The sequence below is a fragment of the Topomyia yanbarensis genome, chromosome 3 (genome assembly GCF_030247195.1).
Source record: "Topomyia yanbarensis strain Yona2022 chromosome 3, ASM3024719v1, whole genome shotgun sequence".
NCBI lineage: Eukaryota > Metazoa > Arthropoda > Insecta > Diptera > Culicidae > Topomyia > Topomyia yanbarensis.
Window position 1 is genome coordinate 121,515,151 of NC_080672.1, and position 21,747 is coordinate 121,536,897.

Here is a 21,747-nt window from a genome sequence, read left to right on the forward strand (position 1 = left end):
TGCTACAATTGAAGAGGCGATAATGATCACTTTTCTTCATAGCGTAAGCCATCAACTGAATAAACTCGACCAAAGTAGGAATCAAACATTCCAGAATTTTAGACTCAGGCGTTGTCGGTTTATTGGCGATCCATGGAGCCGACGATAGTTTCTTAGCAAGAGATCCACCCAAGATACATGAGAAGATGGGATAGCTAAGGAACAATAAGGTCGCTGACAACGATCAACTGCCATGTATTTTATTCAAAGGCGTGGGAGAGGTATTGGCTCCATAGAAAATTACCCCAGAATAAAGATCATTTTCTATCAAAGAAAGGTATTGGCTAAACCCGGAGCAGACTTTACCGAGCAGTATTGCCCAATGCCTCAACCGTCACAATGCTGAATGTATTATAACAAATTTGGTAGTGCATAACCAATATTAATTATGCAAATCCCTTTTCAATTAGTTTGCTGGATATATAGTTTGACAAGCCATATTCATCAACAAACAGGAGAAATTACTACTAGTCGGCCTTGAAAAAAACTTTTCCGATACCATATTGTTGCCAAAGTCAATGTAAACAAATGGTAATTGTCCTTTTTTGTTTCGGGGAGGAAATTCTGGTCCACAGGTCGTCTACGCGTATACTCCAGGTTGGAATACGTCCACTTTTTTATCGTGAAGGGATCAAGGTAAGTTGGATATCATCAATACTAGAGTATCGAAGATTTGAAGAGTTTGAGAATCTCATACTGTTCGATCGGTGCTGAGCTCTGAATCTTTTGGATAGGATATCTTCGAATCAGACAAGTGCATTAAACCGCTCTCTATTTCTTATTGTTTCTTGCTATTTATTACAGATATCAAGGCGCTATGAATACGCTCTAATAACCTAGGAATGAACGTTTTTGTGATCTTCCCAATAAGCCACAGTGGACTTTGAAGTGGTCCGTTAACGCAAACATTATTTAAAATTGGGAATGTTTCTATACCATTTGCAGAAATATTTGGTTGATTCATCGAATGCATATTTCGTCTAATTTTTTATACAGCTACTGTAATAATCGTGAATCTTGCACACAAATTGGCATGCAGATATTTAAATTTTTGAGTGCATAAAACGAAATGCAGAACGCTTTATCTGCCCAATATCATGCGCATCCGAACTCTTTGAATGTCGCTTTTAGGGATGCAGGCAGAATTTTTAAAGAGCCCTAAGTTCAAGCAATCCAGATAGTCTCCCGTAACAGGAAATCGATGGTAGACTTTACCCATCGCTGCGCAGTTCGTCCATTATCTGCTTAATTTTGATTCATTCTTAATGCGGAATGATGCTGATCCTACTGTGACGGAAATGGATTCCATATATCACGTTTTCTTATTTGATCGAGAATAACTGCACACTACTCTGAAGTAGCTCAATAATTTCATTCAGGATTACCAAAGAAGGGGATTTTCATTAAATTGATCACATTCCTTCGAAATGTTCTGATACGAAGATAGTAGGCGAGCTCTCGTCTGGAGTAGAACGCTTTTTTCGTTGTCAGTTTTCAGCTGTACATTTCAATTGAAAAAAAAAACAGTTTGTTTTTCACAGTTTGTTAATTCTGATAGTGAATCACCAGTGCATCATTAGGCGCAGCGTTCCCGGGAGGACTGTTACCCACGCGATGCCAACAAGAGACTATTAGTTGCTGTGTTTGATCTGCCGGCTTTTGGGAATGCTTCTGCGTGTTGGTGTGAAGCCCAGACAGCAGTTCGGAAGTCCCTCGCCGACTGTTAGGAGACCCACGTGTCCCGGCATTCCGCCGGAAGTTGTAAAGGTACCACGGAGCTCCCACCGAGATTTTTCCATGTTATTTTGATTATATTGTTTTCAGGAGCACTGCGTATGCATTGGTAATTTAATTAGTATTGATATAACTTCCAATATAGATTTATATACATTCGATTCGCCTTTTGTTGTCTCCTTCATCTATGAAAACTGTTTCGGTTCCGAGCGTTTTCAATAAGTAGATGATCGGACTATTATCAAAATAAAAACGCTTGTAAGGACGTAGCCAGGTATGTGAAAATAAGTGAATCTACGTCATTGCGCTTGTAAGGACGTAGCCAGGTGTGTGAAAATAAGTGAATCTACGTCATTGCGGATCGTGGCGAAAACTGATATGACAATAGATATGCTCAATTCTGCAACTCCACCCTACGATTTGTGCAGGTGTTCATGCTATGCTATTCTTTCGAAATGTTCTGATACGAATTACATGTTGGACAATGTTTAGTATATCATCCCGATCGTAATCGTAATTACCGAAATTTAGGTTACACATATTTCCAAGCAAAATCACCAAAAGAATTCTATGTTGTGCAAACTTAATGACGAGTTATCAAATGATTCAATGGTGTGTAGTCCAAAAAATCGACATCTTCTGATAACTGCTGCTCCCGGAATCCCGGGATTTCCCGGGAAAGTACTTATTTATTTCCCGAATCCCGGGAAGCTGAAAACCGTCGGGAAAATGCAGCTTTACTTACTTGATGTAGCTGCCGTGTTGCCATTGAATATCATAAATGATGGTAGTCCAGGTTCCTTGCACTGTTCTTTACCATATTTTCAGAAACGTTTCGGATGCGACTTAAGTTTACGCTGAAGATTTTGCTGGTATAGAAATAAATATTCTTGACTACCTCATGTGTCTGTGTGGTTGGATTTGACTTTAAAGTTTTTGAGTGATATTGTGCGATTCTTGGTATACCTCCGAACAGCTGTATCAAGTAACAAGACACTTCCGGCGTCTCATTGCGCTTTTTTACCTAGTATGGCCGGTTTGTTCGTAGTTCGGAACGTATCTACCAGCGACGTACGCCAACATATTGGAAAATGTTCAGATATTCTCGGGATCCAGAATTCTGATCGCTGACGAAACAAAAGTTACAGTGACTATTGTTGTTGTAATAGAATTGATTTGTGATGACGAGAGTTAGCTGTAGCTGTCGAGTAGTTTTACCTCACCTGTATGGAGAACTCAGCGATTGGAATCCGGTTTTATACGGGAATGGTTTAGTGCGAAAATCTCAACAACGCCATCGTTAGGATAGTAAAAAGTACAATTATGTACCATTCGCACGAATATCAACTTACGGTTTCAAAGCTCAATTATCGTCCGAACCTGTTCAAGGCAGTCCCAAGTGGTATTATCCAAAACATCCAAACGCCTTCAAACGGGAATTCGCAGCCTCCAGTACACCCCGTCCAGTAGATTTCGGATATTGTTAGAATTCCGGTCAATGAAAAACCTCGTAATCATGACCGAACAGCGTGTTATTACCTCGTTTCGACGAGGACAATTATGTCCAAACTCTGATCTTGATAATACAGCGGCAGCTTGTCTCTTCGTCGCTTTAAGGTGGATGTCGACAGAGAAGAGTTCTTTAACACATAGTACTTGGCTTCGGAAAATCTCTTTTTTCTATTTAAACACAGGACCGTAACGGCTGCTTGTCGCTGATTGGAGGGACTCGACTGTGATTAGGGAACTAGGGACTTCCTCATGATTGGCAAGTGTACGTCCGGACACCGGGACGGGTAGAGTCGGTAAGATGCAAACAAAGCAGTTACACTGGCGACTACTTCTGGATTTCGGAAGGCAAACTCACCAACCCCAAACACAGGATCTGGATGGCTGGAGGAGACTATCGAACTCCTCCAGCCATCCAGGGGGGGGGGGGGTTGAATCAGAAGGTTCGAAGAAGATGACCGAAGCCATATTCCAGAGAACCAGAAGAAGATAGATTGTGTAATTCGTTCGATGTAGTTGCTAGAAACCTCACACATTTCAGGGTACAAATAATTCGATTTTTCAATACCTCTTTTCCGACCCCAAACAGCTGCAGCTCGCTGGTAGGTTGGGCTCGTTCAGAGATGGCTCCGAAGCTTTCGTCGAACTAGCATGAACTTGAACGGGAAAAGGCAGGTAGAACACTTAAATAAAACATAACAACAGCTTGTACAAGAACTGTTTTACCATTAATAGGGTAACCAAGTCATATGAATTGCACGGAATTATTTACTAGCTCAACCGGATTACTTTTTTTTGCGACAATATATCTAAAGTGACGCACACAATTCTACACGCTAAAATCAACCAATTATATATTAATTCAATTGTAACCTTTAATGAAGGTGGTTAGTCGCTCGAAATCAAACTATCCGTGGCGAAAGCATCAATCAAAGGAAAAAAAACGAAAGCACGATGGACAATACAAGTCACTCGATACCCGTAAAAACAAGATTGATTTCTAATTGACCGAATATCAATCTCAGCCGTATCACGCCACACACCCATCTGCTGTTTTGTTTGAGGGAAAAGGCGTGGTTGGCACGAATAAGTTTGCGAACCGCCGCGTGTCAACTTTATTTGGCATCCTATTTGGTGGTACACAAACAACATGGTCGGTGACGTCACGGATCGTACGACATTCGAGCGCGCGATGTCTTAGTCAGACGCGGTTCGGCGGGTTTTCATGGGCCACAATTGTAAGGCCACCCAGTCAATAAAAGCGGAAAGTTTGACGTTAGGAGCAATGATCGAGAGGAAACGAGAGAGAGAGTGACTGATTCAACGTGTGTCCATTCTGTTGCATCAGAGTGTGCACTAATCAGTGACAGCTGAGATAGCAGAACGCGCACCAACTGATCTGCAATAACAGTCTAGTCTAGATAGCGGCTGTGTCACGCAATATAAACAGTGGATTTATTTCGCCAATCGCTGCACCCCAAGAAAACATACCTACGTGTCATGGTCGTGTGGCCAAACTAATCTCACCTGATGTTAGGATGGGATGGGGTGGTATGAAAAAAAGGAACAAAAAAATGTCGTTTTGGCACGAGTTTCGATCGCGAATTTAAATAGACGTGGAAATGGTGGGCAAAATACGTACAATCTAAGTGTGAAAGTGACAGCAGTGGTGCGATTTTTTCGTGGTTGTCGAATCAGATTTATTTTTAGCTGGTCACACACATAGTTTGTTAAGCTCCATCTGTTCTCGCACAGCAGTGCCTGTGCTAAGAAACTATATTCTGGTCCGCACTTGAAAATGCTCTGACAGTTTCGAAGAACTGCAACTTTTTTATCGCTTTTGAAATCTACATTACTTAGACGAAGACATCAACTATCTTCCCGAGAGACAGAGTGTTTACTAAACATAATCCCACATCAGTCACATGTTCAACGGGATTCCCTGTTTACATGACTTGCAAATATTAGGCAGTTTACTTCATCATTAGGAACTGTATAGGGCGAAAACATGCATTTTCAAAACTCGACCATTATAGAGTGATTAAAATTTTCTGAAATTGCCCTGTTTGTCTTAAAATATAGGGTTAATGTGCTAGTAATGGACCCCGCAGTAGACGGTGCTAACAATTTCAAAGAATTTGGATAAATCCAGTTGTACTTTTAATGTAATATTCTATCAATTGATGATACCAAGTCTTTCGAACAATATAATGCAAATTTAAAGCATTTTAACTTGTAACTCCTTTAGTTAAATTCGATATTTCGAACTAGTATCCATATCCGTATATGGACCCGTTTTCCTATTATGGACCCAGGGTCGAATATGCGAATTATGGACCCGGGTCCATTATACGCATATCCAACAATTAATACATAAAATTGTATTTGTACAGTTTTCTGGTAATATCAAGAGTCATTTTAGCACAGCATTATACGAATAATATAAAATATGAAAAATAATAAAATTTTGTTATTCTTTCCTTTCATTAAATATTTCAATGGCGCTCGAAACCTTTGACTAATGAATTAAATTTTTAATTGATCTGATGCTGATTTCAAAGGCGAACATGACTTTTATATCAAGCGATGTGATTTCTATGACGCTTATGAGTAAGGTGATGAGGTCTGCATTATAGAAAATCTTACACAAGATTACGAAAATTGGGGTTCATAATGCGCAGATACCTAGTTTCACTTGTTCCTATAATGGACCCCTAGAATTTCAATATAAATTTTAAATTATTTTAGTTTGTTAGATCTACATCGCAAAAGATTGTGTTAGTGTTAGGTATTAACCAGTAAAACAATGTCTTTTTCATGCGTAGTTTTTTTACATCAGAGCGAAGTATTCTTTTTATAATAGTAAAACAATTACTTACAAACCCTGTGTCATGCTGCGCTGGATTGAAATTGAGTGCAAATATCAATTTTGAAATGAATTATGGTGAAAAAACACATTCTAATTTCTGTCTAAGTCTTAAAGCTGTCCTGTAACCAACAGTATACGTTAAAAATAGTTATTAATGAAGAATAATTGACAAAAAAGCGTCAGGGGTCCATTATACGTAAAGGGTCCATTATAGGCATACAAACCTGCACGAAAAATAAAACATTTTATGTTAATGCTTTTTCCATTACAAAGCTGGACTAATTTTCTACTGAAAATTTACAAACGTTTCGGAAGTAAGGTATTCGACAATTAAAGGTTTTTTATCGAGTTGACCACCTCAAAAAAAAACCTGTTTTAATCCACCTAGCGGTGCAATTGTGCCTTTCTCAAACATGAACACGAGAATTTTTGCGTTGTTTATATTCATTATAAGCTTCCAAATGTATATATTACATTTTTATTGTACACGACATAACAACTATATACAAGAATAGAAATCATTATTCGAGTTCTAAAACTTTGTAAAAGAAAAAACAGCCACATTAATATTAAATTGAAAAAAAGGTGCGAAATCCCAAAAAGTCGACCTTTATAAAAAAAAAAAATTTCGTGATAACATAAAATCTCGACGTTTCATGCATTTTAAAGATGTTTGGCATCAAAAATACGAATTCGATTTCTGAAATTTCATGGGTCCACCCTTTGAAAAAAAAAAATTGAGTTCCGGCTTATATGGGAATTTCATATGTGACCGGACGATTTAGTCTATATTTTCGGACCCATATAAGCGATCCGTACGAAATTTAATGGACATCTGTGGGGATATTATAGCTATCATTTGGGACTAAGTGTGAAAATCGGCCCAACCATTTCCGGGAAACTGATGCGAGTTCGTAAATTTTGAAAGATGGCCGCTTTTCCCGGGCACTTCCGGAACCGTCTGTGGTGGTCAATGTAGTCAACGAAAGTTTGGTTGGCCGTCGGTGACCTAGAACAGCAAATTTAAGTTGTTTGAAAGACATTTTAGCGAAATTTTTACCTTTTTTGCTTTTATCGGAGTATCGGTTTGAATCACAATTTGCTATGTGATCGCACACCACAACCTGTAACTCCGGAACCGGAAGTCGGATCGGGATGAAATTAAATAGCCATTTACGGGGACGCAATACCTTTCATTTGAGGCCAAGTTTAGTCGAATCGGTCTAGCCATCTCCGAGAAACCGATGTGACTGTTATTCTGAATTTAGATACATCCGCCGGGGCTTCCGGAAGCGATGATGGTGGCCAATGTGGCCAAATAGACTTTGAATGGATGTTAGTGACCTAATACTACAAATCGAAGCAGTTGTGGTCATATTTTGGAAAAAATTTCACCTTTATACATTCATTGCAGAATTTATTAAAATCGACATTTTCTGCGTGTTCGTACTCATCACCCTGTAATTCCGGAACCGGAAGTCGGATCCATTATAAATTCAATAGCAGCCTATGGGAACGTTGCACCTTTCATTTGAGACTAAGTTTGTCAAAATCGGTTCAGCCATCTCTGAGAAAAATGAGTGACATTTTTGGTCACACACACACACATACACACACATACATACATACACACACACACACACACATTTTTCGAACTCGACGAACTGACTCGAATGGTATATGTCACTCGGCCCTCCGGGCCTCCGTTAAAAAGTCGGTTTTCAGAGCAATTGCAATACCTTTCTATTGAGAAAGGCAAAAAACTATAAAAGAAAGATTGTTTTTTGTGTTTTGAAGGAAATATACTTGCATTTTCCCGCATAAAACCGTATTTGCATTGGTATGGACAATGTTGAGAAAAACTTCTTGGTCATAAATACTGACCGTTATCTCCTAGAAGCGAACGATAAATAATCCGTGATCTCAGTCTACTAAAGATGGTGTTTCGTCGTGCGATTGTGAATCTATATGAGAAATTAGGAGTTATTGAAATTACAAATGCTTTTTATGTGAAAATGTCTCGGGAACACTATGGAATTAGAATTGCTACTAAAACTAGTGCAGGTAAACTTCGATATAACGCACACCTCGGTTTAAAAATTGTACGCTATATATAGCGATTCGATATATCGAATTGTACGTTATATCGAAACATGCAAAATTCTCACAGTATTGTTGTTAATGGTACTTTATTTTGTAGAATTTTGATGACGCGTAACTAATTATGAAAATCCAACCTACTTAGTAGTGTGGTACAACTTTTCTCATAAGAAAATTATAGTGGTTTCATAAAAAAGATGCCACAATTAATTTTAATTTATTTAAAAAAATCTTATTTTGACTCCTTTCCTAATTATTAAGTCATTCGTCATAATTATTCTGTTTGGGCTTGTAAAGTGTTTTATTAATATTCCCACCGTCTGCGCCTCATTAAGTAAAAGCAGTTTTCGGATTTTAATTCTTAGAATAGGCTGTAAAGATCCACTTGTATCCACGATTCAAGAAGTCTACAAATATTATCTCTCACTCTTATTTATTTGATGTGACACATAAGAGACCATCCATAAATGACGTAGCATTTTTGAGTGATTTTTAACATCCCCCTCCCCCATCGTAGCATTTCTTCATAAACTTCTAAATACCCCCTGGTAATTACGTAGCTTGACGGTGACTCTACCCCCCTTGTCGTCGCAATTTTTTTAAAAAAAACTAGAAAACGATGTTAGTTATTCCCCTTTAAAAAAGCTTCGTAGCATAACATGACCCCCTACCCCCCTGTAGTCACACATCATCACAAAAAAAAACTCCCCCCTCCCCCATAAAATGCTACGTCATTTATGGATGGTCCCTAATAGGACTCGAAAACAATCTTCGAGTCTAATAACCGGATTCAAGAGTCTCAGAATCCAGCAGTAAAATTTTGGTAAATATCACTGGATTCCTCGTAGATCGCCAAGGGGACTTAATTTCAAGCATCATATGATGGCAACATCAATGCAAAACAAACAGAACAATCATGAGTCCAGGGAACAGAATTCAGTAATATCCGAAATCAGAGTTAAATGTGTCCGCATTACTTTCAATATGATTCGTAGATCATACGGTTGATGTAATTTGATTATCCAAATGTCGAGAATGATAAAAAGAATCTGTAGTCCAAACAACCGAATTCGGGAGTTTCAGGAAGCGATTGTGTCTGATTGTCATCAAATGCTATTTTTTGTGGCACAGCATACCATGGAACATAAACATTGTCATTTGGGCCGAAAATCAGATTCCGCAGTCCCGAAACCAACCAACAATGGTCACACCAATATTATTACTTTTAGTTTTCAGTTAGAACTTACTGATTTTGTAATATTTATTGAGATAAATGGTTGGTTTTAATAAATTACGATCATACGCAAACGAAATTGCAAAAATCGCTCTCGCAGACTTCAATTAAGTAGACAATTGCTAACATGCTCATTAGAAGCCCGTGCTAATTGTACGTTTCAAGATTGAGTGTAACATATTGAATTCTTAAAATAAGGCATACAAGCGTAATTGACATGAAAAATAAATTAAAAACGCTTTTTTTACACATTTTACCCGATTAAGATCATTAAAGTAGAGCAAAAATTTGAACAGTTTAAGATGAGTTTACTGAGGAAGAGAGATACTGAGAGGGGATGTCGTGCAGTCTTCGTTGTTTTGCTACCCTTTCACGACCGATGCGATGTGACTTGACCCATCCTAGAAAAAGCCAATGAATCCGAACCTATCCTGCAAAGTTCGACGGAGAAATCGATGTATCTAACATCAACATGTTGACGTCCTTCTAATTATCGGATAATGAGTATGATACTAGGTTAATGGAAGTTGATCGATTAGACCTAAACTTGTGTTGAGATTCAGATATGAAATTAAGAATTTTTTAATTATTTTAAACAAATTGGATACTTCACATAATGAAGGTATCCGTTGATAGTATGAAACAACAACCATTTTGAAAACAAAAAATATTTCACGTACCAGGGAAAGCTCCAGACTGCAGAAAGCCATTCAACAGCATTGATAATAGTATCATTGGACTGATTGAACATTTTCTTACTATGATTGACAGAATGTCATCAGGTTCAACATTTGATGACAGCTTTAATTTGTAGTGTTCATTGTGGCAGTTGTAATATGGGGGCGAGAGCCAATAAGAAGAAAAGGCGAGAAACGCTTTAGAGATTGCAGATATCGAGTAAAGATAATTATTATACCTGGATAGGGCGAAGTGCCTATTTTCACCATACTAAGAAGGGTGCCTCATTAATTCATTAATTTCTCGGCCTACAATCAATGGAATGCGTAAAAATTCACATCAACAGCTTTGCTTCGTTGTTGCGAACCAATATAATAACCCAGACGCGCTGAAAACAATGAAATTCTCGTGTTTGAGGGCAACGAAAACTCGAATCGAGCGCCCTTATTGTTGCGCTACCATTTGACTCAATGCGTTGAACAAAGATGGCAGACACTGCTCTAACTAACGGCTTCAAATGGACAGGGTGGTAATAGAAACATGGCGAAAATGGGCTCATCGCCCTATATGGGTTTTTTTGAAAGACAATATCGATTGCTGGATAGCGTAGTATTCCCTACCCCGTGACGAAGAATTCCAAGCTAACTAATAGAGCTAATGCTTTTGTTTCGCTAGATCCAATGTGCCAGAAATGACCATTATAACTTCGGTTTAAGCCTTCGGAACACATACTTAACCAAACTTTAGATTAGCGAATCCCAACCATAACCACTTTCATGAATATCTTCAATTGTTTCATAGTCATTTCTCGTATAAAAAGAAAAGCTGAAACATACATAAATTGTAGGAGTAGAATTTAATGGTGCTCGACATCACACGACTAACGAGACAACATAAACAAACGACCCTCTCTCAGTGCAGAACAGGTAAGTGAATCAGTGCCATGCATGAATGGTTTACTGCGCGTTATCGGTGAGGGCTCATCCTACACCTGTACAGCACGGGCACCGGTAGTGTCATCCTATTAAATCTGTAGGTACGAAATAGTGTAATTTCGCACTATGTCACCTACCGCGCGCACCAGCGAGACTCCACTATTGCAAGCTCAGAAAATCGGAAACAGCAGATAAATAGTCGGAGGTGTGTCACATACACGATTGTGCTATTAGCGCCCGTGACCTGAGCTGAGGTTTGTATCGAAGCGCAGCGTGTGCCCGACTGCCGATGTTTTGTCTGTTCTTCTACATTTTTTACGAACCATTTCGCAAGTGCCCGAGACGGTTGGAAGAAGTTGGCCGAGAGCGTGATTGATATTGACCTTAAATGTGCTCATTTGATAAGGTGGCGGTTTTGCTTCTTCGGTGACTCGGTCGATAGTTCCTGAACTCGAGCGGTGTGAGCTGCATCGGAATTCACCTTCGAGCGAGTTTGTGGCGATCGCGTGCTCCGAATACAATGTTTATTCTAATCGGTTGCTTGGATTGATGCGGGTTGGGTGCAAGCATTCGAGTTCAGGAACTGTTATCAGTTAATTGGATGATTAGGATGTTGCAAGAAATAATGTATTTTTTGTTGCTAGACTATTAGTGGTTTCACATAGCCATATATAACATGAGGTCTGCGTTTATCTCAGTTAAAAAAAACAAAATGAGTACTTCAGATAACTTTAACTTTTCATATGAAAACAATCCTGAATTTTTCAAGAAATTCAAGAGTTGTTGGATAGTTAAAGAATTTCTTCTTGCTTGAATACAGTCCGTTCAGTCGAGCGCACCGTTATGGGGAGTAAATTAGAATCCTAATTTTCAAATAAAACGTCATAACATTTATCTGAAGCTGGTAATATCTGCCCTAAAAGCAGAAAAATGAGCACGTGGATGGAATAAGAGCACTATGATAAGCCTAGTTCTTGCAACCTTGGAAAACAATCAGCAGTTCTGAAATTTCAAACTCTTGTAGAACTATAACTGTCATACACGTATTAATATGAAAATATTAAAAAAGGTTAGCATGCATCAGTCCGGCTTGAACCTTCGTTCGGCCAGCAACAGTCTTTCTCAAGACTATCTCAATCAGTCTTTTTCAAGACTAAAACATTCATCAAGAATAATTTAGCCTGAGAAGTTATATAAATTTTATTGATATGATTTCAACACAGATAGAATATTTAAGGCTTTCTTGAAAGTGTTAGTGCAAGCTCAAAGTTTGGACGAAACATTCAACAAATTGAAAAACTTACTTGGCTTTCCTCATTCTCAAGTTATTCTTATAAAGAGAAAAGCTAACGGCTCCAACCCACCACAACGCTCTGGAATTATTAAATTTATTTTAACCCTAGAACGTTGAACTTGCGTTTTTAACCCAAGAACGTTGCACTCATTTTCTTCGTTTTTTAATTGCGTAAACAGCTGTGTAAGTGAAGGTACGGAGTTTATTGAATCAATGTTACATAAATTCGTTTGAACAAAAAAAGTAAACAAATTGCGGTTTTGACTTTTTTCACTGACATTACTATGACTTTGCGAATTTTCAACCGATTTGAAAAAAAAATCAAATGATTCGATGAGTTGAAAGAATGGTGTAGAAACGATATGAAATGGAATTTCGATATTTTTGAAAAGTGCAATTATTTGAAGGAGTGTAAGTTTTAAAATCGTGTTTTGGAAAATACCAAATCAAATGAAAAAAAAATCTGACCAGCAATTTATTAGTAACACCCATGGTTACTGTTACAGCAGTCACTGTGCGCAAATTATACTTGCGAGCCATTGTTTTGAAAAACTTCAAAAAATAAACAATCTATTTATATATATAAAAGTCAAAGTTTGTGTGTATATGATTTATGGACTCCCAAGCGGCTTAACCGATTGCCGTAAAAAATTATACATAGGCATTCGTTATGGAACGTGTTTGTGTGCTATTGGTTGAGGATTATCTGCCCACCAGGTGGCGCTTCGGAACAAATTGTGTTTTCCTCCTATTTCGTTGAATGTCGCAGCAACGTGCGATGGGTATTAGCTAGTACCTACTACAATAAAAACAAACAAAACAAAAACAACAAAAATATTGCATAATAAAAATCAGCAAAAATGAGGAAATTTTTTCTACTTCAAATTAAATTAAATTAATTGAATAAATGGTTAAAAACGATTTTATAATACCAATTGCTACTTACGTAGTAAAAGAAAACTGGTAATGTCACGAGTCACATTTCCACTGAAAGCACGAAACCTGACGAAGCGCTAGCGGCAACCGTACCCTGGAGTACAAATGTACCCCACGTCAACTTTGCCACCTGCTTCCACGAAGGCTATAAGCAAACTGGCTTTACCACTTCTTCCTATTCTTACTTGGAACTCTATCGCGAAGCCTGGGCTTCATTTTCCGTACAGCTAAATCCTTTGCAGACATTTATTGTCTCAAAAGCCTATACTGCTCTTTAGTGCGCTCCACGCTGGAGTATTGTTCGGCGGTCTGGAACCCGAATTACATGAACAGCAGCGATCGAATTGAAGGCGTTCAACGAAAATGTATACGGTATGCTCTTCGACGCCTGCCTTGGCGCGATCCTGTTCGTCTACCAAGCTACGAGAGTCGGTGTCAACTCATCCAGCTCGATACCCTCCAGCGTCGTAGAGAAACTGCAAGAGCCTTATTCATCTCTGATCTTCTGTCAGGACGCATCGATTCTCCAAATTTACTAGAGCGAGTTAACATCCAAGCAAGGTCCAGAACGACGCGGAAACGTTCTTCTGAAAGTGCCGTTTCGACGAACTATTCAAACAGCTAATGCCGCTATTACGGGACTACAACGCCTCTTCAATCGTGTGTCGCTCCTGTTCGACATTCATTTGTCTCGGATATCATTAAGAGATCGATTCCTACAGTTTAGATGTAATTAGTTTAAGTTTCCATCATTGGGGCCGAGTGCGGCCTGTTGATGTGCGCGATAAATAAATAAATAAATAAATTAATAAATAAACAAATAAATACATAAATAAATAAATAAATAAATAAATTAATTAATTAATAAATAAATAAATAAATAAATAAATAAATAAATAAATAAATAAATAAATAAATAAATAAATAAATAAATAAATAAATAAATAAATAAATAAATAAATAAATAAATAAATAAACAAATAAATAAATAAATAAATAAATAAATAAATAAATAAATAAATAAATAAATAAATAAATAAATAAATTTAACTATGGTTGCGTCGGAAAATGCCGAACTCTCGTCTTCACACGGCTCCAAGGAAGGCGTGGGGTACATTTGTACCCCAGTGCGACGTTCTAGGGTGTTACCCCTAATGAGGTTAATAATTTGAAATAGTGAGAAAAAGCACGTTTTATGTTCCACGTACGAGTAAAATGAGAAACATTATAGACGACAAGGGCAGAATTTAAAATCTATCCCAGTGTCGCAGATGCCAGGACTTTGGACCGAGAACTAAAAATTGTCATTTGGATTCCAAATGTACGATCTGTGGTGATAAATCGCACATCAATAACGCATGTCCTCCATTGCTTCATTACTCCAAGCGATCTAGGTAGCATCACGGAAGAAACATTAAAATTCTTGCAGCAATCAATGTTTCAATTGATGACTGCAATGCAATGCAAATTCCCATGTTTGAAGTTTCCAAACTGGGTTGGAAATTTTAAATTAGGAATAGAACAATATTAGCACTACTTGTAGAAATAAGCGTTAAAATATATCATTTGGATGTTCGTAATCTGTTGATACAAAAGAAGAGGAGGTTTTATACCTACTGGAAAAAAGTTTGAACGATTGAAACTCAATTCCAGCGGGTTTTTTCTATGTTCCGAAAATTTAAGAAAATAATGAAAAAACAAAATAACCCCTCTCCCCCTCATGTTGCTTATCTAACTACCCTTTCGGGTTGAAATATTATCTGTATCTAATTGTGATACAAACTATAGCAACACGTCATCCAGTCTGATAATTGCTATCATCACAATACCGATAACACTATCTAGAAGTGTCGACGTTTGAAGTACAATTTTGTCAATGCGTCTGATTTAAATAATAATTGGAATACGAATGTGCGCTTCAGTATATTCTTGCCATGGGATCATCAACCCGTGATTGTGATACAGCAAGAAATAAATAATCAGTATTATAATAAAGATTCTACTTCACATTTAGGTGGATCCTTTCGTATTTTTTCTGATTGCTATCGTGAATCATGCATGCTACTATTCACTTTTAACGTCATCTGTCGCTGAGCAAATGTTAATATTAATGCGCACTCCATTCACTTGGCGTCGTCAAGTAATCGCTGTGCAATTATTCGACTCGTGCACTATCAACCTGCCGGCAGCCTGTGTGTGACTAAGTGTTCATTGGGTGAGGTGTTTGGTTTACCTTAGCTGTGCTCAATGAGCTACATCGAATTGGATTTTTTTTGTTAGAAATTTTGTTACGAAACATATTATTCTCCACTGCTTGGATGGAATATGATTGATTTAAATAAATTCTACATTGATGATAAAACGGTAATCATGATCATTCTCGGTCTGAGTTATTTAGCCGAAGGTCATTTCAACGACTGAGTCGTTTCACCGAACTTTCAAATTAAGAAAATCGAGAAAGTTCGAAAGGTTGCTGGAACAATTTGTATGTGGAGAGTAGTTGATTAAATCACGCCATTCTTGAAAACTATAACTATACTTTAGTGTCTTCAGTCTTTAGAGGGTCGCCATTGATTCTTATAGCATTCAAAATGCTTAACTCGGCTATATGGAGCTACGGCTAGGCTAGGTGTAACTCTAAAATACGGAAATCGTTCCGAAATTGTGGTATAATTCTAGACGCTTACAGCGTTGTTGATTTTGGATAAATTTTAATTATGTGATTCGAACAATATCAAATGAAAGATGCATAGAAACACGTCGAACGACGTAGCCTAACTTTTTTACATTATAGTGTGTCCCATATTTATACTTTCATTCTATTTTTTCCGGATATCTTTTATTTTCTATTGAAACAAACTGAACCAAATTTACAAGGTTTGTTTCAAAGCTTAATCGACGGTGTTTCTTGAAATTCGGCAAACTTGGTGCGATTCGTTCATTTGTAATGGCAGTTTAAGTGGAAAAAGTAGTTTCCCACATTTATACGTTCACTAAGAAAACACGAATTTACATTTCTTATAAAGGAAATGTTTAGAATTCACTTCAATTTGCTAGATCTTTTCAAGTAATTATCAACACTCCATTTAGTACTGAATTGAACTCCCTTCATTTTTGAATACATGTTTAATTCGCTTCGGCATATAATCATTACGATTTTCTTAATTTCTTGCTCTGAGCCTGCCTTGGAATCACTTGATTGCTTTTATTTATCAAGCAAATGCCGTAGCGAATAAAACTTGTATTCAAAAATGATGGGAAATCGATTGACTACTAAATGTAGTGTTAATTGTTACTTGATAATAAAGTGAATAATGTATTTTTTGCATTTTTTACAAAAACCGTAATTTCATAGTGAACGTGTAATTGTTTTATTTTCGATTATAGAGGGTTTAAAACTTAGAGACTTTCGTCTCTTTCTTCGGGTTACAAAAATCTCTTTATAAAAATCTTTAACCCTATGTGCGGGGATGGGAATCGAAGCCAAGTGAGCTGCGCACAAGGCAATCGTTTTACCATCTACGCTATATCTGCCCCTCTGATGTGGGACACCACTTTTTTCACTTAACCTGCCATAACAAACGAACGAAATGCGCCAGGGTTCCCAAATTTCGAGAAATATCGTTGATTAAGCTTTAAAACAATCACTGTAAATTTGGTTCAGTTTGTTTCAACAGAAAAAAAGTTATCCTGAAAAAATAGAGTGAAAGCATATATATGCGAAAAATTGAATTCGAATTTTTTATGCTAAATGGCTTAGGATGTAATGAACCGTCAAGATCTAGTGCCACCCTGAATTTTGTTTTAAGATAACCTGGAAAATTCTGGATTTGAGTTGATACTGGGGTTTGAAAAGTCTGCTTTTAATTTATTTTCTATGCCAGATGTCCTAGAACTGTATGAAACAACTTATCTTTTATTTTCTCATAAAAATGTTTTGACAAAAGTTTCCTCTGGTACTTTTAAGATTTTCAAATAAGAATCAAAAATTTTGTTTTTTTAATTTACACCAGATTTCGACATTTCGTTGATTTCTAACACATTTGGCATACAAAAAATAAAAGCGGCATTACCAAACTCAAGTCTCATCTCAATTCAAAAATATTACTTGTAGCACAAAGACATTTTTTCAACATTACACCACCTCTCGACGCTTCATGACACTGTTTTTCGATTGCGCTCAAATTTTGCATGGGATCTTTTTTTGAGGTACCAATACTTTTGAGGAGTGTCTGATTTGAAATTTCAGAAAGACTCCTCAATTGATCCAAATGATCCTAAATGGATGTCGAATAAGATTCGTCGTCAAAGATCCGAGATTCCATTTTAACTCAAACATATTGAGCTGGGTTCGACCGTACCCGATCTTCTTTCGGATCAAAGCTGTAACAGATATCTCAAAAGTTCGTCTAGATAAACTCAGGATTGTGATATTTTGACTAAAGCAAACAAATGACGTTACTAGCGACAAGGCTTTCATTAAGAACTAACGCGTTTACATGCCCACTCACAAAGTTGAGATCGATAGTGTAGTTATCGATTCGAACTTGGCATGCGTGGATCTACTAAAGGACGGTATTGTCTGTTTCAATGACCCCTTGCTCCAGTGAGCGTAGATTTTGAGTGACAATCGCACCGGACCTTCAAACGGGTGACCTTTTGGCGAGACTGCTTTGCTTATTCTTCGACAAGGATCGTCTGCATAATCGCGCGTTATTCATGCAGTACTGCACTAAGCCAATGAGTCTTCGTAACAATATTTTTTTTCTTTTTTGAAAAGCCGTTAAATATACCAGCAAAAAAGCTTTGCCACAAATCCGAACCAAACAGAACCTGGTCAATTGAGAAGAAACCAAGAATTTCCAGCGCTTCCAGGAACACCAAAAACCATGTGACATTTCAACCAGAGATTCAACTTAGTGCAGGATTGGTTAGACCTAGGTTGGGAACTGGCAACTTTGTGATATTACGAAAATCCTCCCGGCATCGAGAAGAATTTAATTTTCATGGTACGACATAGGGTTGTTCTTTCGATGATAATTGATCTAGCCTACTCTACGATATTTGCTACAGCTTTAAAAAGGCGGCCTGCTTTATTGGCCACGACCACATTTTCGTCCCCCTTGTTCCTGTGAAACTGAGAAAATATGCGGAAAATTTTTTTACTATATTTTTGCTATTTTTGTTGAAATTTGAAGTCTTTGTCTTTTTTGTTGCTTATTCTGGACTAACAGGACCGTGGCGTAGTCTTCTGACGCCTTCGGTAGAGTCTCAGTTATGCGGCATTTTGCTGTCTGCTTTGGCTTTCTTTTTCAGTTAGACTTTTAAACAATAGGAATGAATGATGATACTCCCATCCTGACTAATTTCATGACTTAACCTCACTTATTTTAAAAGGCAGATCAAGATATTAGCGCCACCATTGGGTTGGTGACCTTGGCGGGGGCCAAAAAGAAAAATCAACTGCAGACTAATAAAGCTGGCTGAAAAGGGAAATATGGATGAATTCGGAAGATTAGGTCTCCATTACTTATTCATTTCGCCAAATTGTCCGGGATTGGACTGTGACTGAATGGTGGGTCCAGAATGGATTTTCAGTACAAGTATTATCGATGCACTATCTCCACAGTTGTCCTGTGTGCAACGAATCGGTAACGAAACTCATCAAAATGAATGGTTGAGTTCTGCTTCGGAATGTATTGCTTGTTGCTTGCTTCAAGTTTGACTTGAACCAAAAAATTGCTTTCACTTTACAGTTTAAAAAGAAATAAATAAGCTTAAGGTTGGAGAGAGAATGGGCAAAAATCAAAAACGAGACGTACTGTAACAGCATTTTAAATAAGCTGATTGATTTTTATGAAGATCTAACACTCGGTGTGGAAAAAAACTGCTTTTTTCGTTTTCGATGTTTGCCCATTCTCTCTCGGACCTTAATAGCGTGTAGATAATTTATAGGAGATTAGCCAAGATCCACAAATCACGAAAACTTGCATAGGTGGAAATGCTAATATCTTTCTACTAGTACACCTTCTGGATGAATAGGGGAGTACATACCCCCCCCCCCCCCATTCGGCGAAACGATTTGTTCCCGTTCAGACAACGGTTTCCATCATACTAAAACAATTTCAAAACGTTTTAATTATTCTCAGACTCGTTCTCTGAATGCTAGGTTGATAATGAAATTAGATCAAATATTGTCCAAATAATTATTAAACATTTTGCGAATTTCCAACAAGAAGCATAAAGTTCTAATACATTTGTAGAGATAATATCTACGTATAGAGAAAACATTTGGACCAAATACTTTATTCCAAATGTTGCAGTGATACTAAACAATGGACTACAACTGATGTTATCAGTTAGTCATATACTCCTGCGCGGGTAACCCTGAATTGCTGGTCGGAATCATTAATAGCATATGAAGCATAGTCAAGTTCATCTTGGGAGAAGATATATTATAGAGCAATATAAGTTTTGTAAATTTATAACAATTATTTTAAAACAGGTTATTCAGTAGACTGCTGGAATTACAAATAAGTAATTCTTCTTCTCATCGACAGCCACCCATTTAAACCCAAAAATGATCGGGTGCTTCAGTCTATTTGATTGAACTAATTCGTGCCGAGTTCATGTTTATTCTAGCAGAATCATCGCCAATCTGTTTATGTTCTTTCAAGTTCTCCTCCGTCTCAGGAAACTATTCTCATGTTTGCTGCTTCAAATCCACAGCATCAAGTTTATTTTTTAGCCTTCATCGCAAAAAAGTAAAAAAAAACTAACCACATAGATCAACACCTCAGTTCCGGAATCCACCGGAAAAGTGGTTAGCTTGCACGTAAACATTCACGTAAACCATCATAACCGAAGGAACACGAACATCGGTCGGTGGTATAGTTTGAAGCTAAGAGAAGGGCAGTCGAAAAACTTACCGGTGATAAAAACGGTTACTAAAATGCTCAAGCGATTGTAGAACTTGCTCAAGCTGGTCGTCGCCGGGAACATGTTGGTTACGGTTGTGGTGGAAGAAAGTGTGTTTACTATTTTTTTTGCTCACTGCACGGATTTCGGCAAACCTGTACCAACAAACAGAGTAAAAATAACAATCACTACTCACTGCACTGACGTACTCGGTAGGTACCGTCAAACGGGGTACATTTGATCAGATTAACTAATTGGAGGTCTTTTGAAACTACTAGCGGTGAATTTTGTACGACATGGCAAATCATTGGATTGTCTTGAATAAATGTAGAACTAAAATCTTACGAAATTGAATTGAGTTTTAATATCTGGGTCACCTTCAAAAATGATTTTGCTCATTATACCACATGTAAACCACAATAACTCTGCCTAAGAAGTTTTTTTTTTCATTTTCAAGAAGCGCAGAACATTGCCGACGGAAGAACTTTTATTAGAAAACATTCATGAAACCTAAGAAAAAGTGATCAATTGTACCCCGCATTACGGTATGTACCAAAATTCATACTATTCAAAACACGTTACGAAAACAACGCGACAATGCAAAACCGAAATCTTCAATCTAATTCTGAAGTTTGCACATTAGAACGGTTTCTATTTCTAACTGGATCACTCGGTGTTGGTTTGTAGCAAAATATCTTACCGCGAACGGTCAATCGATGTCAAGATCTTAAGCTATCCTACCGAGCCGGAACTACTTATTAACCGAAAATGTAAACGAATCAAGCTATCTTTCGCACCTGCTAACCACTGGTATGGTTCCTTCCGGCTACACTTGAACCTGTACGTGCGAGCGTAGCTTAGCCTTATCTTGCAGATCACAAGACCTGCTCTCGCGCAATATCTCCCTTCTGCACACAACGCCGCAACTCAAAACAACACTGATTGACAAACAATCAAGCGCGAAAAATTCGAACACACACCTGTGTATCGCCGCGAGACGTCGTGCAGTAACAGCGCAAAGAAAAGGACCTGATGCGACCGTACGCGGAGACTGTTAACTGGCAACTGACGATGGCACTGTGCTGGCATCAGGTTCTATGTTGGAGTGGCTGTATCTCCCGATAGTCCGAGCATCACACCGACCGGTAGGCAGGCTGGGTTGTATGTGCGACGAACTATACGAGAGATATTTTGTAGCAAAGACAGCCAAGGCACCTCATCGCACCTGCTGCTACCGGCCGTGGGGTGCAACATGCTCTCGTTTCATCGTGGCAACTATCGAAGCAAAACAACTCTGCGACGTTGCACGGCTGCATGAGAGTTCCCGCCCGGTATCACTCCATGCTGTTCTACCAAGTGGGAGCCCATAATAATAATCATGTTGCGCGAAATGGTCCGAAGTGGAAAAAAGACTACACACACGCACATACGTTCATACGTATGTGAGTAGCTATACGGTTCGCATGTTTTATAGGCATTTGAAGGTAGAACTTACAGCGTG

The 21,747-nt window shown here is 37.9% G+C and overlaps 1 protein-coding gene across 3 annotated transcripts in view; it reads right to left on the reverse strand.

Moving 5' to 3' along the window:
* The window catches only part of LOC131689705 (uncharacterized), a 121,106-nt gene extending 99,750 nt beyond the window's left edge, over window positions 1-21,356 (reverse strand). Inside the window, exons 1-2 of one of the 3 annotated variants that reach the window (XM_058974973.1) lie at window positions 21,227-21,356; window positions 20,258-20,401 (exon numbers count right to left, since the gene is read on the reverse strand). In XM_058974973.1, coding sequence (XP_058830956.1) covers window positions 20,258-20,330 — 73 coding nt within the window. In that variant the 5' untranslated portion in view covers window positions 20,331-20,401; window positions 21,227-21,356. Of the gene's footprint in view, window positions 1-20,257; window positions 20,402-20,946 lie in introns of all 3 variants that reach the window. The other 2 variants (XM_058974972.1, XM_058974970.1) reach the window with 2 other exon arrangements.
* Between the last annotated feature and the right edge of the window lie 391 nt (window positions 21,357-21,747).